Here is a 22034-nt window from a genome sequence, read left to right on the forward strand (position 1 = left end):
TTAAATTATTGGGCTAAAAAAAGAAAGACTACGTGGCAATCCATCAGCGTCACGCGACCAAAAGTCATGGCCGACCAGCCGGTCTAATCCACCTTTATAGTATTTACTATTGTAGTTTTTTTTATTTAATATCCATAAATAATACAATAAATAAATAAATATTTTTATTGAGATTCTGAGAATATCATCATTTGCGGTGTAATATTTATTTAGAAATGTAAGTTTATGAAATAATTGGCATTGACAAGGAAAATCGGACATTAATCAAATTTCTCAATTGATAATAGATTGTCCGGCAAATACTCATTTTAATTTTTTTATTTATCCTCCAAATAATATTTTTATAGTACAATAATAGAGTAACGATATTCGAATTCATAACTTTTTAATGAGATAAATGTCAATTATTATTCATAGAGTAACGATATTCGAATTCATAACTTTTTAATGAGATAAATGTCAATTATTATTCATATTGTCTATCCATTGTTATTTGTTATAGAAAATAAGTATTATTTTTATAACATTATATATATAGACACTATATACATATACCTAAATTATCTTTAACCATCACAAAATACACATGAAATTATTTATAATATATATATATATATAATTTAGGTTGAAATTCAAAATATTGTAGTTTTTTAGACAAATGTGTTAAAAACTTAAAACTACAATACTTTTTTCGCAATAATTTGAAAGTTAAAAAGATAAACTAAACTTCAAAATCCACTTGAAAAAAAAAGTGAACCCAATCATTCATGGGATTATCGAGAATAACACAATAAAAAACATATTTTATTTTTCTAAAAAGTGCTAAAGGAATGTATACTACATTATCGATTGTGACATGAGAACTTTTTCCATTCAATTAAAAATTGTTGGTTTATAATGGATCAAAACTCAATAAATAAATAATTTAGGTAAAAAGAATCAATAAATAATTAATAAACAATAAAGATTTAGAATAAGATAATTTTTTTGTTTTAAAATTCGGAATCGGGACTAAACTAAAAATATTTGTGAAGTTTTAAGGAAAAAAAAAGTTAACACGATTGTTTATTTTCAAACATAAGAAAAAGAGCCTAGACTTGGAACTCAATTTTTATTTATGTTTTTGTTTATTTTAATCTATTTATTTATCTATTTTAATATCTATATTTTAAATTTTTATTTAATTTAATATTATTCTATTGGATACATCAATTTCTACAAATCATTTTATCTGTATTTTCAAACTTTAGATACAAATTTTATATATAAGAAACTCTTTAATACACTGTTTTAAAAAAAAAACTCTTCAATATATATTTATGACTATATTATAAGAAGTTGCAGTGGATGAATGTTACGCTCAAATATGATTAAAATAAATTATAAAAAAAAATGGTAACAAAAATATATGTTTTGAGAGTATATATACTAAATTAATAAAAACTAAAAGTACGAAAATTAAAATATGAAAGGATAATGGGCTAAAATAAAACCAGAAATAAAATAGTATTAAGAAAAGAGAGAGAAAAAGAAAAAGGAAAAAGAAAAATAAAAAATGAAGGAACGGTTGTTCGTTCGTTCGTTGGTCAGAGGTAGAACGCGGAATAATTTTCCACCTTGGTTGTAATCTTGTAGGTGGAGGAATCAGCCCCGTCTCCCTCCAAGATTCACAATCACGCGGGCTCTCGATTTTCTCTCCCAAATTTCCCATTATCCAAACATCTTGGGGGAGGTCTCCCGATCATCTTCTCGCCTGATTTCCGATCAGAATCACCTGTTTTCCCGCCGGAGGGAGCTGGGGATGGAGACGTCGTCGTTGAAGAAGGCGGGGAGCGGGAGCGGGAGCGAAGGGCCGACACATAGTGTCGCCGGAGGAAGAGGAGGGGAGGAGAGGGGTTCGTTTGAGTATTTCGGCTGGGTGTATCATATCGGAGTCAATTCTATTGGCCACGAGTACTGCCATCTTCGATTCCTCTTTATTCGTCGCAAGTATGTCGAGTTGTATAAGCGTGATCCTCACGAGAATCCCGGCATTGTAAGAGTTTCTTTCATTTTCTATTCTTCCTATTGTTTGAATGTGTCGGTGGTGTTGCTAAGACGTGCGTGTGAATCATGAATGTTTATTCTCTTTATTGGAATTAATTGATTGCTCGGTACACTGCGTTGCGGGAAATTAAACGTTTCTATTCGTTTCTTTGGCTTTCTTACTATTAAACAATTTCATATTGAGGTTGATCAAGCATCCTATTGTTATTTTAAGATCAGATTTCCAATTCCTTGTCAGGACATTAGCAAATTTTAGGATTGGGGTGGTCAGGGATCGAGAATGTACGATCACGGATCCCCCCATCCGGTGGTGACAAGAATACCAAGAACAGGAAGGGGAGGAAAGTTACGAACTTATTCTTGTTTGTTTGTTTTTTTAAATGAGGACAACTTATTCATCTTATTACTTATTGGAAGGTGTCTTAAAACATTCAAACTAGTTTCAGATCCAAGTATTCTTTCCTTGGCAAGGGCAATAAGTTTTGTCATGAAGAAAATTGATGACCCTTGAACCGATTCACCATTTCCAATGTGAAGATAGTCAGTACTGAGTAATGACTCAATGGTAATTTATAAGCATGCAATTACTATAAGAGTATAAGTTAATAGCATTGTTTAATTACCAACTATTTTTTTAGTACAACAAGTGGAGGGGGATTCGAACCCATGAACACTTGATAACAGACTAGTGCCAATTATCGTTGAGCTAAGCTCTTGTTGGCGGTGTAATTACCAACTTGAGCTCAGCTCACCTGTAAAAACATATAACTGGTTCCCTTGAGGTTAGAGGTTCAGATCTCACATCCCAACATTTGGTGTACTAAAAATAAAATATATAATGTAGAAAAATATTTTAGAATATTAAAACACTAATGGTGATATACGAATACCTTGTGCTCAATTTTGAACCATTTAAAAAGATTTGTTATAAATTTTTTTCCAAATAGATTGATATTCCGTACAACATTATCATAAATATTTATTAATTATCACGAAGTTTAATGTTTTAGACTTTTAAAATTGAGATATTAATTATTAATATTAGTTTAGAAATTTACTAAAAGTATGAGGAAAGTATTGTCAGAGAACAAAGTTTCTTCACTATATGTATATTTATAGTATAGGTATAAATTTCCACATACTAGAGTTCTTGTTGATTAAAATTGAAAGGCATGAATTTTGTCTGACGTACTTAAATTCCAACAGTGCAACATCAAATCCAAAACTTAAGGATGAGTTGGGCAATTTAGAATTTTAAATTTCTCATAGCATATTTGCAATTTTTTGTAGTAGATTTTTTTATATAACTATTAAGAGCCATGCTTTATACGTCCATATGACAAGGAGTTAGTATGGTGAACTTTGCCAGAATCTCTTTTCTTAGTTTTATTGAATACCTGCATCAAGATTCAATGCCCCCTACATGTGAAAACAGTTCTTGTGATTTATTTATATGTTAGACGCCTTAGGTATTGGTTTGGCTGTATTTTAGCCTTTTCTCTTGTACTTTCATTCTTCTTCAGGGAATATGACTTCCTCCATAATAAAGAATAAATCTAGTTCTAGGTTTCAACTTTGGAAGTTTTCATTTATGGGTGAACTGAGTATTTAATTTGTTGAGCTGTGTGCTCGTGTTATCCTATCACATATCTGTTTTGCTTTTCCTTTTTCTTATTCCACTTTTCTGTAAGGTATCTTCGGTATTGATTGGATTAGAGTCTTGTCCTTCTCATGGAATTAACCACTCATAATGCATTCAGATCTTGGTTCTGCATTTCTCTATTTATGTCGTGCTTGTCAATGTCTTTACGTTGTGATAATTTATTTTATTTAATTTTAATACGTGTTCATTTGTACTTCTTTTTGTAGAAACCCATCAGGAGGGGTGTTGTGGGGCCGTCACTTATGGTTGAAGAGCTGGGACGTCGAAAAGTTAATCGTGGGGTAAGGAAATGGTATATCTATTTGTAATTTTATTGTTGGATTATCAAATTCATTTTACAAGACTGTTCGACGACAATATCTTTTGTGGTGAAGTTTAACAATCGATCACACAGTATCATTACATTAAAATCCTAATGATCTACGGAAGATAATAAAAGCTAAACATCGGATTTATGTTTGTTATTGCAGGATGTTTATGTCTTACGCATTTATAATCGATTGGATGATTCCAAAAAAGGAGAAGTAAGTGATTGTATTTATTCTCATGATTATTGTGTTTGAGATATAATTATTCTTAATGCAATTTAGTAAAATTGAAAACTTGGTAGCTTGGTTGTTCAATAGCATGTTTTTTATGTTTGGCGGGTGGCTACCTTGGTTTGAATCAATGATATCAAAGACATCTGGGCTTACAACTTGTCCCTTTTACGATTGGGCCAACTATGATAATTTTTCTACTTTGTCCTTTGTCGCTTAAGCTTTAGGCCAAATTTTCTTGTGGATTATCTAGTAGTCTTTTAAGGTTCAACTAATTTTTAATTTGATTCAAACTCGACAAGAAAGTTCAACATTGGAAGAGTTTATTGATATGGTTATCTGTAGAGTGAATAAAAGTTATTGACATTGTTGTAAAATACAAGAATCGATAGCAAAATTGGCAAAAAGCAGTGACATTTTATAAATACTACAAAAAACAAATTTAAAATTCAACTTTCAAACAGCACCGAAGTGGGATGATCACTTAAAATTCTCTCTTGAAAATTTGCTATCTAGAAGCTATGAAGATTACCTGAAAGTCAAAAAAATTTATATCCTTTGCCACCCACATACACCATTAAATAAAGCTGCACGGGAAAGTTTGCTAACAATATCTTTGTGAAATTAAAGCCGATAAGCAGCAGTTAGAGTAAGCCCTTCATTTCATTTAGGATTCACGAACTAACTCAAAAAATTCCAAGGATGTTCTTGCATATATTCTTTGAAAATGTCGCAACTCACGAAGAAAAAAAAGATTCTTTTGGTTGAAAATATCAGTGGGCTGAAAATATCATTATTTGGCATCTTTTATTGTTGTAGGTTCCTTACATTCCATGGTTGCTTTAATTTTGGTTACATGAGCTGTAGTTCCTTCTTAACAGATGATAAATCTGAGAAACTCTAGTTCTTGAACCTTAAAGTACAATTCTTGGTAATAAAAAACTCGTTAGTGAGTTAGCTGTGGAATTCTGCCTCTTCATTGTAAACTGAAATGTGCTTTCCTAGATCTTCATGTACTTGAAAGTACTATTCTTTCATCTACCTAAGAGAAGCTTTTGTGCTAGATGGGAGAGTTGGACTCGAGGTTGCCTTAGCTTGTGGCTTTATCATCCCTACTAGGGGTCTTACTCTTAAGCAAGTAGATCTCTTTTTCCCATTTTTTTTTGTTTGAAGCGAATTGTTTCGGTAGGTTAATCTTAGAAAATGTTGAAGCTATTTCTACAGAGAGCTACACGGTTGGAAAAGATGAAGTTCATATCAATTATAATTTTCAGAGATCATTCATCTGTTCTTGGCATTTGAGCCCTGCTTCTCCCTTCCCCCTCTCCCGTTCTACTGTCCAAAACAAGGCCGGCAAGTAAGAGTTAATTGATCTCTTGAATACTATCCAGACTTTTGAAAGGGCATCTAGTCTTATAGTCAACCTCTCTAAATTGTGAGTGGCTTGATATAATACAGCTTTACAGGTTTGGAATTGCACCAAAGATTTGTTGCCTTCTAACTACTGGGGCCTCCCTCCTGGAGGCACTCCAAAGCGTTTGGGCTTTTGTTTAGACACGATGCGGAAAGTTCATTGCAAACTAAATAAATGGACAGACTCCTTAATTTCTAAGGGCGGCAGAGCTTCAAGAGAATTGAGACAAGGTGATCCTCTCTCACATTTTCTCTTCATCTTGGTTAGCAATGTGTTGAGTAGCCTATTGGATAGTGCCCACTCAGAGGGATTCATTGAAGGTTTCTTAATTGGCCAAAAAACACTTCATATTTCTCATCTCCGATGACACATTACTTTTTTTGTAAAGAGGAAGATACTTTAGTGAGCAATCTGTTCAAGACCATCTCAGCCTTTGGATGGCTTTCCGGCTTGAAGGTAAATCGGGACAAATCCGCCATTTGCGGTATAGATATCCCTCAGACTCGTCTTTCGGAGGTTGCCTCTAAATTCAAGTGCAAGAAGGAGACTCTACTGCTTTTATATCTAGATTAACCACTTGGGGGTAGTCCAAAATCTGCAGCTTTTGGGAGGCCCGTTCTTGAAAGAATTGCTCTGAAAGTTGACAGATGGAAGCGATATCAACTCTGAAGAGGAGGTAGCCTAACCCTTTGTAAGTCAGTTCTTTCAAACGTTCCATTATATTACCTTTCCTTGTTCAGCTGCCCTAAAAAATCAGCAAGGATATTGAGAAGATCATGAGGAATTTCTTTTGGGAAGGCAATGCTAAGGCTCCTTTGAAGCATTTGGTGAACTGGAAGATTTATTCACAGCACTTGATTGATGGAGGTATTGATATTGGTGGGCTGGTAAAGAAGAATAATGCTTTATTGGTTAAATGGGGCTGGTGGTTCTGTTTGGAAACTTCGGCCATTTGGAGAAAGGTGATTGAGAGCATTTATGGAGTGGATCCTTTAGATTGGTGTACTTTAGAAAAAAGGAATGGTTGTAGCCGCTGTCCATGGATAAATATATCCAAAAAATGGAGAAAGGTGGAGCACTTTAGTCACTTCAAAGTTGGCAACGGTCAAAGAACACAGTCTTGGTCTCATCCTTGGGCGGAAGGTATTCCTTTTAAGGACAGATTTCATCTCACTTATAGGATATCCTCCAATCCTATGGGTGCTATCTCTAGTTTTTGAGCTTTTTGGAGTATTGGGTTTTTCTTGAGTATGAAGAATCAGGTCATTTGATAGCGCGACTTTGGAGATGAAGCGTCTGTCTCGACTCCCGGTTTTTAGCGCGATGATTTTCTTCAAGTCTTTTCGATTTGTATCAATTTGTTTGGTGTGCTTTTAAGGAAGTTGAAGCTTTTTGCAGCCTCTATCAGTCGACATTTCTTTCTTCGCTTTCCTGAAGACAACATCAAGGCTGGTTTTTCTGGCCATTAATGGATTTTATAGATGTTAATTACCTTACAAAGCCTGCCAAATCCTACTTTTTTGGGTTTCTCTTCCAATGAAGATCAACTTGCCAGTCTTAAAAAGGAGTTGGAAAAAAGGTTAATAAATTCGGCTGTTTGTGAAGAAGCTAAGATAAAAGAAGCTTGGAGTTGTTTTTTTGAATGGATAATGGAGTACAACATTCTTTTAGCAAAGATTTGGCGATTTCCTTCGGTTCTTTCTTCCCTATTCGAAGATTCGTTTCAGCATCTATTATGGAGTTTCTTGAGCAAGCTTTTGGTTATCCACAGATTGTCTTTCGATTTACTTTGATTTGTCTTTTCATTTGTTCTCTTTTGTTTTATTTTTATGGTTTATTTTCACTCTTTTTGGAAGTTTGTACCTTAAAATATTGTAATTCCTTTTTCATTATTTAAACGAGAAGTTTGTATCTTGTTCTAAAAAAAAGGGGCGGTTAACCTTGATTCAAAATGTCATTTTTTAACTTCCAAGATATTCTTGTCTTTCTTTTCTCTTCCTGAAATTTTGATAAGCTGCCGAGGTTTTCATAGGGTACCTATTTAGGAGGAGAAAATCATTAGGCTAATTGGAAAAAAGTTACTTTTCCATTATTTATAGAGAATTTGAGTTTCAGCAACATTAACAAATAAAATAAAGCCCTTCTTTCAAAATGGTCCCTTTTTGTATCTTATGAATGCTAAACCAAGGACTACGGCAACTTCCAAATTTTTTTCCTAAGACATTCCAGCCGAGTACTTGCCACGACTTGATGCCAAAGAGCTGTAGTCTCAACGCTAAAACGCCAAATTTAGTTAGCATGATTTCAAAAGTTTTCAAACAATTTTTGAGCTGCTTACTAACCTGTACTGGCATTTGGAACAAAGAAAGGTAATATATAGGGGATACTGCCAAGCACCGAGAGACAAAGGGTCAACCTGCCTCCACATCAAAGCTGATATCTCTCCCACGTATCGAGCTTCTTCATGATTTTTTTTATTTGATGGGGTTCTAGAAATAATTCTTTTTTTAGGGTTACCACCCGAGGGCAGCCCTAAATACAAAATAGTTTATAATAAGTTTTTCCAGATATTATGTTTATAATGATTCCCTTTATTCCATTTGTGCCAATCTGGAAGCCTTTCTGTAATTATGTTGGCTAGAGTTTTTATTTACGAACTCTTTTTGTACATTTCATCTGTGAATCATTTTCCTTTTCTTTTTTAGAACTTATTCCTCCTGTATTATTTCATCCAATTGATGTGTAATTTTCTAACTTCTTTGGGGGTAAGGGGCTCTCTCTTTTTCTTTTGAACATTTTCCTCCTGAAAAAATGTTTTCTTTAAAAAGAAAAACCCACCGACTGCCAACACGTGCAACCTTAACAGGAAAGGTAATATGTAGGGGTACTACACTAGACTCCCTGAATCAATGTAAACCTCTCCTGTTGGGGATTTTTTCCATCTTCTAATAAGACGAGTTTTGAGGATCTACTAAAGTTTCTATTATGAGGATCTCCTAAAGTTTCTATTTCTTTAATGGAACTATTTCTTATAAATAGATGTGAAATTTGACTATAAAATTATTCCTTGGCCATAGTTGTTTTTTGGTAGCTATATGAGTATATTTTTGGGATTCCATAGATGACTTTTGCATTTTCTTTTCTCTGCTTTTTTGGTGGATAAAACATACACTCCTTTGCTATGTTTCTTTTTCCATGTAATTAATCTATAATCAACGGAACTTCTTTTTTAGTCGACAAAAATATTTATGGCATGCATCAAGGAAAAAAATTGTTCCTTTAATGTGTGTCCTTTTGCTTAAGATTGCCTGTGCTACGGCTGGAGAGGTCAGAAAATGGATGGAGGCATTTGATCATGCCAAGCAACAGGTACAAAAATCTCAACTGTTTGGTTAATTAATACTGTTTCGTGTCTGGATTGGCAATGAAGGAAACCAGAACAGCTGACAAATTTAATTCCCTGTTAATGAGAATGCAACTTGGAAGTTGTTTGAGATGAAAGACACTTGGTTCTGTTACATTGTAATGTTTCAATTAGTATAAATAGCAGCAGTAAAAAAAGTGTTACGCTATTTATCATGTGTTTAATCAATTGAACTGCTAATTTGATAGGCTGAGTATGAGCTGTCCAGAGGACATAACAACCGAAACAAACTGAACATGGAGGAAGAGTAAGCATTTTTCTTTAAAATCTCTGCATGAAGGTTTTCTAAGATTCTTTTTTGATATAAGTCGTTCAATGAGTTTATCTGGTTGGGTGAATGATTTATTTATTAATTATGCAATGGTTTTGAGTGAAATCTTGGTGTTTTCATTCGTGTGTTTGTGTCGGGGGGAGGGGGGGCATCTGTTAAAAAAGGTTGACTTTCTGATGTTAATATGTTATTACTTCTTTTACTTACCCCATTAAAGATAGTTGCTGATGTAATCCAATCTGAAAAGGAAGAAGTTCATTTCATAATCCTCTCAAAGATACAAGACATTGGTATTTATGGCTAACTAAGACGCAGCTAACTTAACTAACTAACAACCTTAAACGCTAACTAACCCATCAATTTCCCTCCTCTCAAAAAGGAACTCGCCCTCGAGTTACACAGCCAAGGCGAAAGAATCTGGAGGATCATAAGGATAAATGTCCGAAACGTTGAAGATGGGACTGATGTTCAATTCCGAAGGGAGTTTGATTTTATAAGCTTTCTGTCCATACTTTTGTAAAACTTCAAAGGGGCCAAACTTCTTCTGTTGTAATTTATGGACAGATACAGCTGGTAATCTTCTCTTTGATACGTGTATCATAACAAGATCGCCTTCTTTGAATTCTGTTGCCCTTCTCTTGTTGTCCGCCGTTGCTTTATACTTGGCAATAGCTTTGTGATTGAAGACATCTTGATGTATTTTGTTATCCTCTCTTCCATTTGCTCTGCCTCTAGGCTAAAATTCACATTAGAAGGAATATTAGTCAAGTCTACAGTTAAACGAGGGAGCTTTGTATAAACAACTTCAAAGGGAGGCTTCCCTGTAGATTTATTCTTCATATGATTAAATGCAAATTCTGCTTATGCCAAGGCCAAGTCCCACTGTTTAGGTTTGTCGTTGCACAGACACCGAATGAGGTTGTCAAGTGTTCGATTAGTTACCTCTGTTTGGCCGTCCGTTTGAGGATGGTTGGTGGTGCTATACTTAAGAGAGGTGTCAAATTTTTTCCATAGGGTCTTCCAAAAGTGACTTAAAAATTTGACATCTCTATCAGAGACAATTGACTTTGGAATATCATGTAAATGAACTATTTCCCTGAAAAATAGGTTAGCCACATAAACAACATCTGAAGTCTTTTTACAAGCTAGAAAGTGAGTCATTTTGCTAAACCGATCGACTACAACAAATACTGAGTCATATCCCCGTTGGGTCTTTGGTAATCCCAACACAAAATCCAATAGACAAATCTTCCCAAATTGTACTTGGAGTGGGTAGAAGTATATATAACCCTGTGTTTTGTTTGTGACCTTTATTATTTTGACAAATGTAACATTTAGAGACATAGCTAAAAACATCTTTTCGAAGCTGTGGCAAAAAAACCGAGCTGCTACAAGAGTTAAAGTCTTATCTCTGCCAAAATGGCCGGCTAGGCCATAATTACTGCTTCTCTTAAAGACGTGTGGGGAAGGCATAAGGTGTCTCCTTTAAAGAGGTATTCATTCAGTAAATGAAAATCTGTATGGGTGTGATCAACACATTTGGTCCAAATTTCATGAAAGTCAGGGTCATTAGTATATGATATGGGTATATCCGAGAAGGCTGTAATTTCTCCTTGGAGAACGGTTAGGAGTGCCCCTTTTCTACTAAGGGCATCTGCTGCCTTATTTAATGTTCCGTTTTTATGTCTAATGACAAAATCGAAGCGTTGGAGGAATGAGAGCCATTGTGCGTGCATGCGGCTAATAGATTTTTAGGAATTAAGAGAAAAGTGATATGTGAAGAGGATAAATTCCTGACTTAATAAGTAGTGTTCCCATTGTTTTAGGGCTCTAACAAGGGCATATAACTCTTGCTTATATGTGCTCCAATTCTGACGAGAGAGGCTAAATTTTTCTCCGAAATACTCAATAGGGTGTTGGTTTTGGGATAGGACAGCACCAATTCCAATGCTGGATGCGTCTACCACGACCTTAAATGGGAGGGTGAAATCAGGGAGACGTAAGACAGGGTTTTGGGTGAGCTTAGTTTTCAAAGTTTCAAAGCTATCCTGTTGTTGTTGTCCCCAATGGAAGTTTCCTTTTCTTAGGCAGTCAGTTAAAGGTCCTGCTATGGTACTAAAATTGTTTATGAATTTTCTATAAAAAGAAGCTATCCCTAAGAAACACTGTACTGCTTTAATAGTTCGGGGTTGAGGCCATTATGAAATAGCTTGAAATTTAGAATGATCCATTCGCACCCCAGTATTACTAACAAAAAAAATCCTAGAAATGATATCTCCTTAGTTAAAAAGATGCATTTTTTAAGATTTATGACTAGTTTATTTGTGTGGAGTGTTGTAAACAAGGTATGCAGATGTGTGAGGTGTTCTTCCCGAGTTATATAGATTAGAATATCATCGAAGTAGACAACAATAAATTTATTTAGGAAGGGAAGCAAAGCCTGGTTCATTAACCTCATGTAGGTGCTAGGTGTCACAACCATACTAGTAGAGAGTAGGTTCTGACGCCCACGTAGTGGACAAGTGGTGGCGACACTCATGTGTCGCCCGTCGGGCCATGTTGAGGGCCGAGAGAGAAGTGTTGTGATGCGACCAAGGAGGATGATGCGTCACCCATCACACCTCATGGATGTGCATAAGAATGCCTAGAGAAGAGTGTCGCCCGTCGGGCCATGTTGAGGGCCGAGAGAGAAGTGTCGTGATGCGACCAAGGAGGATGATGCGTCACCCATCACACCTCATGGATGTGCATAAGAATGCCTAGAGAAGGCGTACGCAGAATGCAAGGCGAAGACGATGTCAGTGGTATCAGTGACAAGCTCAACGGGGGTCAGTTGGGGTCTCGGGCCACGACCCTAGAAGTCGGGGTTCCATCGAGAGTTTGGACGAGCGGCTTTAGAGTTAGATGCATATTAGTGAGATATGCAAGCACGCCAAGTTTCGTGTCAATCGGAGTTTAGACGTGCACTCTACGTTAACGAGTGACTCCTCGCCACTTTGTATGTACATGCCTGCCAGACCAAGAATGTCTTAGAATGTACCTTTGGGGGAGGCATGGTGTCAGCTCTCCACCACCCCTGGGCCCTGTGGCCTAAGTGAGCTACCCCATGGCACATGCGTGTGTCATGGCGTGGGCGAGCGTTGCAAGACCAAGGTCTTGGGCGTCTTCCTTCGAGAATGGGAATCTCAAGGACAGTGTCGGGCGGCACGAGTGTGCCGGCATTGCGCCTCGTCCCATGGGTTGGAGGTTGCACATAGGGGCCGTTATGCGGTACAGTATGCTCGAACGACATGGCACAGGTGCAAGAGTCGTCGTACCTCGATAATGTCTGGATGGCTGGATGTCCGAAAGGTCCCGATCATAAATACAAGTCCATGGATCGGTTCTCGGTATGAGTGCCCAAGTGAGCAATGAAGCCTGATGACATCTCGATGCTCGGGGTGGCATCCTACAGTACCGGTGGGCACCCGGTAAGTGAGAAAAAACTAGTCTTGGCCCGGTAAGTGGCAAGACTCATCCCGGTTGTCAAGTTTAGTCATTCCTTGTCTGGATCTTGGCAGGAATCATCCCGGCAGCACCTGGTAAGGTCGTTTAGCCCGTTATTGACTAGTTTCTCGGCAGGAATGGTCTTAGAGGCCTCCGATGGGCCCGATAAGCTAGTTTTGACATAATTAAGTGGCAGGAATCTCTTGGTTGTACCCGGTTGGCGTTTTAAGCTCGTTCTGACCCTATTCAAGGTCGGAACTCATTCCGGTAAGGTCCTGGCTCATCGTAGGAGCAGGACGGCCGAGAACCAAGGTGGTTGGAAACGTGAAGCGAAGCTTGGTCGAGGACAAAAGAACCTTGCCTAAGGTCCGACGAAGCCACAAAGGGCGCAAAAAGTGAATTGGGGCTAGAGATCCCCGTAAGGCTGGCCATGGTCGAGCTTAGATCATGGTGCCGCGTGGTTGAAAAATGTACGATCGTGACACTAGGCGCGTTTGATAAGCCGAATGACATGACAAACCATTCAAATAAGCGTTCATTTGTTTTGAACGCCGTTTTCCACTCGTCTCCTGGGCGGATTCGTATCTGGTGGTATCCACTTCGAAAGTCAATTTTGGAGAAAATAGCTGCACCGCTGAGTTGATCTAGAAGTTCTCCAATCCGTGGTATAGGAAATCGATATTTCACTGTAATTTTATTGATAGCTCTGCTATCAACACACATCCTCTATGACTCGTCTTTCTTAGAAATGAGGAGGGCAGGAACTGCACAAGGGCTCAAACTTGGCTGAATATGCCCTTTTTGCAGTAACTCAGTGATGTGATCATGTAGGATCTTGTATTCCGTAGGGTTCATCTTGTAGTGTGGCAAGTTGGGCAATGTAGCTCCGGGTAGTAGATCAATACGATGTTGTATATCCCTCAAAGGTGGGAGAGAGTCCTGCGGATTAAAGAGTTCAGGAAATTTATCCAAAAGTGTTTGGACATTCGGATGAACTTCTGGTTGTAATCCCTCTCCAGATGTAAAATCCTTGATTACCAAGGCTAGCAGGTGCTTGGATCGGTGCAAAAAGAGGTGTTTGCCACTGCACACATGAAACAAATGACCTTTAGCCGTAGTTGCATCTTGTCGATTCTGTAAAAGTAATAGAACAACGGTTTTCCCCATCTATGAAAATTCATAGGTGTTTTCGCGGCCTTTGTGTAGAGCCTGAGTGTCATATTGCCATGGTCTTCCCAAGAGGATGTGGCATACATCCATATCAATAACGTCACAAGTTATTTGATCCTTGTGACTAGTTTATTGGAAACCACGTTTTCTGTGTTGCCACTGTCGATGATGATGTTGCATATCTTCCCATTGACCGTGCATCTGGTTCGGAACAGGGAATGTCGTTGGGGAAGTAAATTAGTTTTGGGAGTCAATAGGATGCGTTCTAGCACACATGTCACCTGTTCACCTTCGTCGGATTCAACGTATGTAATGTCATCATCGGACTCGTGGAGAAAATATTGCTCATTGTCTGGAGCATCTTCTACTAGATTTAATGTCTTCCGCTGTGGGCATTCGTTGGAAAGATGGCCTACCTGCCTGCACCGAAAGCATTTACCCAGGGTAGGTCTAGTATATGTATTCGTTGATTTTTTAACTGGTTGTTCTGCTGGAAGAGCGTTAACACCACCTTTGTTCTTGGAACCTGAAGAGGTAGCCTGTGTGGAGGATAAACCAGGGGAAAGAAAACCTTTCTTGGTTGAAACATCACCTGCGTTCCGTCGCTGGTATTGGTATTTGAATTTGGTGGCTCGTTGATTCTCGACGGTCACTGCTGTGGCAATTGCTTCACTTAGATACCCAATGGATTGAAGTTGAAGCTTTTCTTTGATGTCAGCCCGCAAGCCATTGATGAAGCGAGCAACCTGGTATTGGTCACTTTCTCCCAAATTAGTTCTTGCACCCAGGCGGTGAAACACCTCCATGTAATCAATTGATCTTGTCCCCTGTTTTCAGTCTTGATAATGATTATGCAGAATCTGTTCATAGTTAATAGGCAAGAATCTGGCTCGCATCAATTTCTTCATTTTCTCCCAAGTACGGGTAGGAGTCTTCCCAAATCTTTGTCGGTTGCTTTCAAGTTGCTCCCACCACGCGGATGCACCGCCCTTAAGCTTGAGCGCCACTAGACGAACCTTCTTAGTATCCGACGTGTTCATATAACTGAAGAAATTCTCCACATTTTTCACCCATTCGAGAAAACCTTCGATATCTATCTTTCCATTAAAGGTCGGAATGTCAATTTTCATCTTGTATTCATTCTGTTCCCGTCGTCTACGCGGTCCCCTATTGTTGTCCCATGTCTGTAAATCATCTTCGTCACTGGAAGAATTGTCCTGATAACGCTATTGGCGATAGAAACGGTCAAGTCTCCAATTGGGATGGCCATCTTCTTGCTAGTCATAACGTCTCTGCTGGAGCAAGACAAGTTCTTGCAAGTGTTTTGGTGCAAAGGGAGGAAAATCTTGATGTTGATGGACTGGCCACTCTTGATTCTGTTGATGCACAGGGTTAGGTTCTTGAATAGGGAGGGGTTCTTGCTGTCTTCTTGGAGCTGGTCGCTGAGTTTCAGGTCCAATTCTGACTCCTTGCTCCCTTCTTCGATGCCCATTTGTCTGTTCTTGCGGGGTTCCAGCTTGTCTAACTTGTCCACGATCACATTTAGGATTTGACGAATCTCTACCACATTCCGTTGGAGGTTTCAACAGCCCCTCAACCATCAGCACTCGGGTGGTTGTGGATCGTGGAGAGAGGACGGTAGCTTCCTCCGTCTCTTTCTCGGCGAGCGAAGAATATCCTAAAAGAGCACTTTTCTTTCCCGCCATTTTCGATAGCCCACGAATCTTTTCGTTGCTCTGATACCAACTTGATGTAATCCAATCTGAAAAGGAAGAAGTTTATTTCATAATCCTCTCAAAGATACAAGACATTGGTATTTATAGCTAACTAAGACGCAGCTAACTTAACTAACTAACAACCTTAAACGCTAACTAACTTTCATTAAAGGTTAGTTACATCAGTTGCTTCCTGTATTTACTGTTAATGATGCACAGGAACTGGTTTAGTACGTTACCAGTTTTGAAGTGCCATCATATTTTTTGAACAAGAAACGAACTTTTCATTGTGAAATGTAAAGGAAACAAAAATTGTTCAAAGATACAAACCCCCAAGGGAGAAATGAAGGAGAAGAAGAAAAAAAAAAGATACAATCAAGCCAAACTTAGTACAGATAGTGAAAGAAAGACTAAGCATTACACAAAAATGCCTCCCAATTAGAACAAACCATGCTAAAGGAATAGTTTGCAAAGAGATCGGAGAGAGTGCACCATTGTGAAGCTTTGAACTCAGCTATATTGAAGCATTCGAAAGCTGAACGGCTTTTCCCTTTGAAGGTCCTTTGATTACACTCAAACCATAACTCGGAAATAAGCGCATTAAGACCGTTTACCCAAAGAAAACTCGCTTTAGACGATAAGAAATGACCAATGACCAAATAGGAGCTGAAAAGTTGACGAAGATATTGACTTATCCTTTACCCAAGCAAAATTAAACATATGAAAGAAGAGATCCCAACAAACTGATGCATAAGGATAGAAGAAGAACAAATGCACCTGGTCTTCGCAATTGGCAGCACACAAAACATACATAGAAGGATGGAGGAGCATGTTAGGCAGCTTCTTTTGGAGAGTTTCTGTGGTATTTACTTTCCCATTAAGGGGAATCCATGATAGAACATTCATCCTTTTTGGACTGGACGAATTCTACAATCTTGAAACAAAATCATTTGGAGAGATGAAAAACCAGCTCTACGATTACAAAGGGAGTTAACCAATAAGGATTTTGAAGAGTTTAAACTCTATTTCAACTAATCCTCATCGTCACAGAGCTGAATTGGACTTAAACATGACAACAAAGTTAAATAAACTGTTTAAGTCCAACAAAGTTAAATAAACTTCCAGTTCTTCATCCTTGGGCATTCTTAATTTCAATTCTCCAAGAGGAAGAATGTGAGTCCAAAGCATCATGGACTGATATATAATGAAGAGAAGAGATCCGAAATAAGGTTGGAAACCTATCCTTTAAGATAGAATCCCCCAACCATAAATGGTGCCAAAATAGGACTCGTTTACCATTCTTAACACTGAAAAAAGTGAAATTTACCACCAATGACCACTGTTTCTAAATACAAAACTATGGCTACGATGACTACCAATTTTTTCCCAGAAACATTCCAATTAAAATGGTCAATACCATAAATGCTTGCCATTACTTGCCTCCAGAGGGCTGAAGTTTCTATACTAAACCGCCAGCCCCACTTAGCTAGCTAAGCATGGTTTTACGCAACAATCTCCCAAGACCCAAACCATCTTCTTCCTTGCAACAAGAGGCAATATCCCACCTAACCAAATGCTTTAATGAACTCTTCTAACTATCCCCAAAAAAATGTTATCAAACTTTGCTCAATCTGTTTGCTGATAAGAACTGGCATTTGGAATATTGTTAAGAAGTACAACGCGAATGCTGCCAAGAACCGAGAGGCAAAGAGTCAATCTCCCACCACGAGAAAACTGGTACTTTTTCCATCTATCGAGCTTCTTCATGATTTTTTCTTTAGTGGGATTCCAAAAATTAATATTTTTAGGATCTCCACCCAAACGTAGAAGATCAAGCTATGAGTTCTTGACTGGATATGGGTTTCAGAGATGAATTATGGAAGAAGTTCTCAACTGAATATTTGGATATCAGTGCGATCAATCATGTTCAATGTTTTGGAGGAATCAAACCACCAAAGTAGCTTCATAAATCTTCACAGCATTGATGATTCCAGAAGATAATTGGTAGGTCATGAATCTCAATCCAGCTTCCATAAACTACAATATCTTCCATCTTCAAATCTCATTAAGGCTTTGTCAACCATGAGTTGATTGATTTGACAGTGTTGAGAATATTTGTTTTTTAAAGCTAATAAAATATCTTTCCAATCGTCATGGGCATAAAATGTGGTAATCACCATTATGTTGTCCAGTCAACATCTATCACGTAAGATTCTTTCTCGATCCAGTTCTTTCTTATTCTTCTCAAATTTTCTTTTCAAAGACTGTGTAGCAATCTGCACCTTAATTATCTATCCTAGTCCAATGCTCCAATGCTCAAGCGGCCTCGTTCCTGATTTTGTATCTCGGTTTGCCCTTAAGGGGCAACCATAAACACCCTGATTTTTGGAGGCCAGTCCTTGAAAAGGTGGGGAAAAAACTAGATAGATGGAAGCGGTTCAATCTATCTCATGGAGGTAGATTGACTTTGCGTAAATAAGTTTTTGCTAACCTCCCTACTTATTATATGTCCCTTTTCCGTGTGCCAAATGATATTGTCAAGATGATTGAGAAATCCATGCAGGATTTCTTATGGGAAGGTAATTTCAAGAGGCATTTGAAGCATTTGGTCAATTGGAAAGTTACCTCTCTTTATTTGGGAGATGACGGTCTAGGCATTGGTGCTTTTCTAGCCAAATGAGGCCAGCGGTTTGGTTGTGAGCCTATGTCAATTTGGAGGCAAGTGGTGGCAAGCATTTATGGTGTTGAGCCTCATGGGTGGTTTACGAATTCAAGGAGACCTGGGAGTTCCTGTGGCCCATGGAGGAAAATTTCTGCACAATGGAGGAGTGTTGAGGCCTTTGTATCCTAAAAAGTTGGTTATGGCAGTAGGGTCTACTTTTGGCATTCTCGTTGGACTACTCATAGTCCATTAAAGGAAAGCTTTTCCAGATTGTTTAAGCTTTCCTTATTATCTCATGGTTCTGTTGCCGATTTTTGGGACATTGCCACTGGTTCATGGAACATTATTTTGAGAAGACCTTGGAAGGAAGATGGGCTACAGGAGTTTGTTGGCCTGTTACATGTGATTAGCTCCTTTTCGATTACTAATGAGGAGGACCAATACCGTAAATTCAGTTTGCAGATTGTGTAATTCCTCTTCGATGTCTAAGGAATTATTTACAGCCTTATGGAAGTCTAAAAGCCCAAGGAAAGTTAATATCTATTCTTGGATTCTGCTAAAAAGGAAGTTAAATACTGCTGATTTGATCCAAAAGAAACTTCCTACAGCTTCATTGCTTCCTTCTTTTTGTCTTCTTTGTGAATCAAGTGGGGAAGATATTGATCATTTGTTTTTCCATTGTTCTTTTGGCACTCTAGGCTGGATTTCTCAGTTGGGTTTTTGATTTGAGGGTTGAAGCAAATCTGATTCAATTGTTAAGTGGAGTCACGCATTTGTCACCCACGACAAGACTTCTCTGGATTAATGAAGTGAAGAGTTTTCTTTCAGAAATTTGGTTTGAAAGGAATTCGAGGTTTTTTAAGAGTAAAAGAAGATCTTTGCTTGAATTGTCTCTCCGTCAAGCTCAAAGCATCTCATTGGTGTTCTCTTTCTGAACCATTCTCTCATTACCCTTTATCTCTTATTTTGAACAATTGGGATGTTTTTATTAGGCCTTGTAATTCTGTTGTTTAGTCGTTTAGATTCTGTATTTTTGTCTTTATTTTTCTTTTTCACTCTTTCGAGAGTTTGTATCCTTGAACAATTATTGTTCCTTTCCATTTCATCAATGAAAAGTTCGTATTTTCTTAAAAGAAAAATAAATACCACAAGAGGAAAGGAGTTTCAAATGTCACTATTTTTTCAAACAAGATTATGTAGACAACAAAGACCTCTGATTCGGTCATCATAGAAAGCATATTTTTTCAAAAAAAGTATTTGATTGCATGATGCCCCTCAATCAATTACATTAGATAGAATTAGTCAATTTCTTAGTCATTTTCGGAAAACTTCATGGAAGAAGTTTGACACTACCTACAACTTAGCACAACATGCCATTTTCAAACTGATGGCCAATTGAAGGTGACTCATTAAACATTGAAAATCTCATTTGTAGTAGAGAATGGAATGCCAGGAACAATTTAATAGTAAAATCATAGTGACGTTGAAATGCTCAAAATACCAAATCTTTTTTTTCTTTTCTTTTCTTTAAAAGAGATTGGAAGTTTTCCATAAATTTTATCATAAAAAATCTTCCTACTTTCTTGCCAAGTGTTCTACAACATAGCCACAAATGACAAAACCAATCTGCCTAAGAATATTCCCCTCTACCAAAGAATGGAAGATTAAGATCAAGCTCCTCTGTATCCTCCCTGTAATCCAGGATTGGGGCATGACTGATCTCACAGATTTATAATTTTTTGCACCAAATATGAAAGAAATCGTACAGCGCAATTGTACTCCAGACACTTAAGAATGATGAGTCCACAAATAGCATGCGTTGTTACCTTCACCATTATTATTTTGTGATTGTTTTAAGCTTCCCATTGTCAGTTGTGCAATAGAAAATGATGGATAACTGCTAGTCCTGGAAAGTAGCTATAATTTGATATTTATTTGTAACATTGATTGGATTTGGTTTGGTTCAATTGGATGTCTGATTCTGCACTGTAACATCCTTGTGTTTTATTTCTTAGGATTGTTCCTTTGATGGCCTAACTTTGCATTTAACCAGCTTAATTCTCTGCATTCCTTGGCCGGTTTCTTATTTTTAATTAACTTCATATTATGGTAGGATAAATCTGGATGACCACAGACCAATAGTGAGACGGTATGCACATGGATTAAGAAAGCTAATAAAAATTGGGCAAGGTGAGGTAGCTTGGCTTATATGTCCTATATTATGATGGTATTCGCTTTAATTTTACATTACTAGTTAGTCACTAAAGCTATTATTTAATATTTTATTTGCAATGTTTAATACATTTTAAAGCTTTACAGTGGCAATCAATCACTGCAATAAATAATTTGGAGGAGGTTTGCACGGTTGACATCAGTAACAATATACCATAGTGCGTGCATAGAGTTGCATAACCGGACATTCTTGTACTTGAATACTGAAAATTTAGGTTGATTCTCTCGTACAGTTTTTGGTAATTAATATGTTCCTTACCAAGAAAAAGTAAATGCACATGATGTATTTGGTATATCAGGTGTAGTGCGAGATTGAAAAATTGAAAATATAAGTGATGGTGACTGGGCCATGGTGTCATTAGGTGCATGTGTACTAAAAAGTCACGTAGGCCTTTCAATTCAGCCAATGTTTACCTTTTTTATGGCTAGCTTTTGGAAGGAAAAAATCAATGATGTTGCATTTTAAGATTTATTTTGTTTCGTTTCAAGTTCAATGTTGTTTGCATCCAATTCGAGGATATTAACTATGAATGCCTCGGTATGAGCAGTACGTAATTCATTTTATTTCATTTGATCATATTCATATTTTATACTTTTTTTTTACATCGTGCATAGCTATTCCTTTTCCTGTAGAAAAGAAAAGTTCTTAACCTTGTAACTAGTTTTGCTCCCTTGCCCTGTTGGCATGTATTCTACTCATTTCATGAGAAGCAGACTTCCGTCCTTGCATTCATTTTAATCTTTTATGCTCAGGTCCTGAGACACTTTTGCGTCAATCTTCAAACTTGAATACTGATGTGGGTCCAGATGGCTTCTTTGAAGGGGATTCTGGTGATGCAATTGAAAGACATAAGTGGAAATGTGTTCGCACATTTAATGGTACCATCATCTTAATCAATTTCCCAAGCATTCATAATGATGTAGACAGAATAAATGAATGTAGTATGTATTGGAAAGTTAGGGTGGCTTGTCTTATAGAGTAAATCTCAGTCCTCTGTGAGAATATTGTACTCGTTAGGTTAGTACTATATTTGATCCCAATGGGATCCTCTGTGGGGCTTGAATCCATTTTGGCCTTCTCTTGAAGATCTTGTTTTGGGGTTCTTTTCTAGTATTACTAATTATGTGTAATCCTGTGAGCATCGGACTAGGAGAGATAATTAATTTATTCTGAAATATTGAATGATAATGCATTAGTGTTGGAATAATGTGTTTCCTGTGTGATTAATCAGTAGAACCGTGTTCCTAATGACTGCTCTGTGCTTGGATGTCCACATGTTTGAATAATTGACGGTGATTGTTAAAATAGAAATAGTGATATTGTTCCAAGTATTCCTTAATTTTTACAATTCCCTATTTTTGGGCTTCAGGTGTAAGAATTTTTGAAGATGTTGCTGACAGTAAGGTATCAA

At 37.4% G+C, this 22034-nt stretch overlaps 1 protein-coding gene across 6 annotated transcripts in view; it reads left to right on the forward strand.

Moving 5' to 3' along the window:
- The first annotated feature begins 1535 nt into the window (after positions 1–1535).
- The window catches only part of LOC111012939 (ENHANCED DISEASE RESISTANCE protein (DUF1336)), a 43831-nt gene continuing 23332 nt past the window's right edge, over positions 1536–22034 (forward strand). For 5 of the 6 annotated variants that reach the window (XM_022287251.2, XM_022287250.2, XM_088127759.1 and 2 more), the window contains exons 1-8: positions 1536–2035; positions 3916–3990; positions 4180–4233; positions 8966–9031; positions 9275–9333; positions 20504–20580; positions 21376–21501; positions 21993–22027. In XM_022287251.2, the coding sequence (XP_022142943.1) occupies positions 1802–2035; positions 3916–3990; positions 4180–4233; positions 8966–9031; positions 9275–9333; positions 20504–20580; positions 21376–21501; positions 21993–22027 (726 nt within the window). In that variant the 5' untranslated portion in view covers positions 1536–1801. Of the gene's footprint in view, positions 2036–2284; positions 2612–3915; positions 3991–4179; positions 4234–8965; positions 9032–9274; positions 9334–20503; positions 20581–21375; positions 21502–21992; positions 22028–22034 lie in introns of all 6 variants that reach the window. The other variant, XM_022287253.2, reaches the window with a different exon arrangement.

The sequence above is a fragment of the Momordica charantia genome (assembly GCF_013281855.1).
Source record: "Momordica charantia cultivar OHB3-1 chromosome 8 unlocalized genomic scaffold, Mcharantia_2.0 BLBB01000008.1, whole genome shotgun sequence".
Lineage (NCBI taxonomy): Eukaryota > Viridiplantae > Streptophyta > Magnoliopsida > Cucurbitales > Cucurbitaceae > Momordica > Momordica charantia.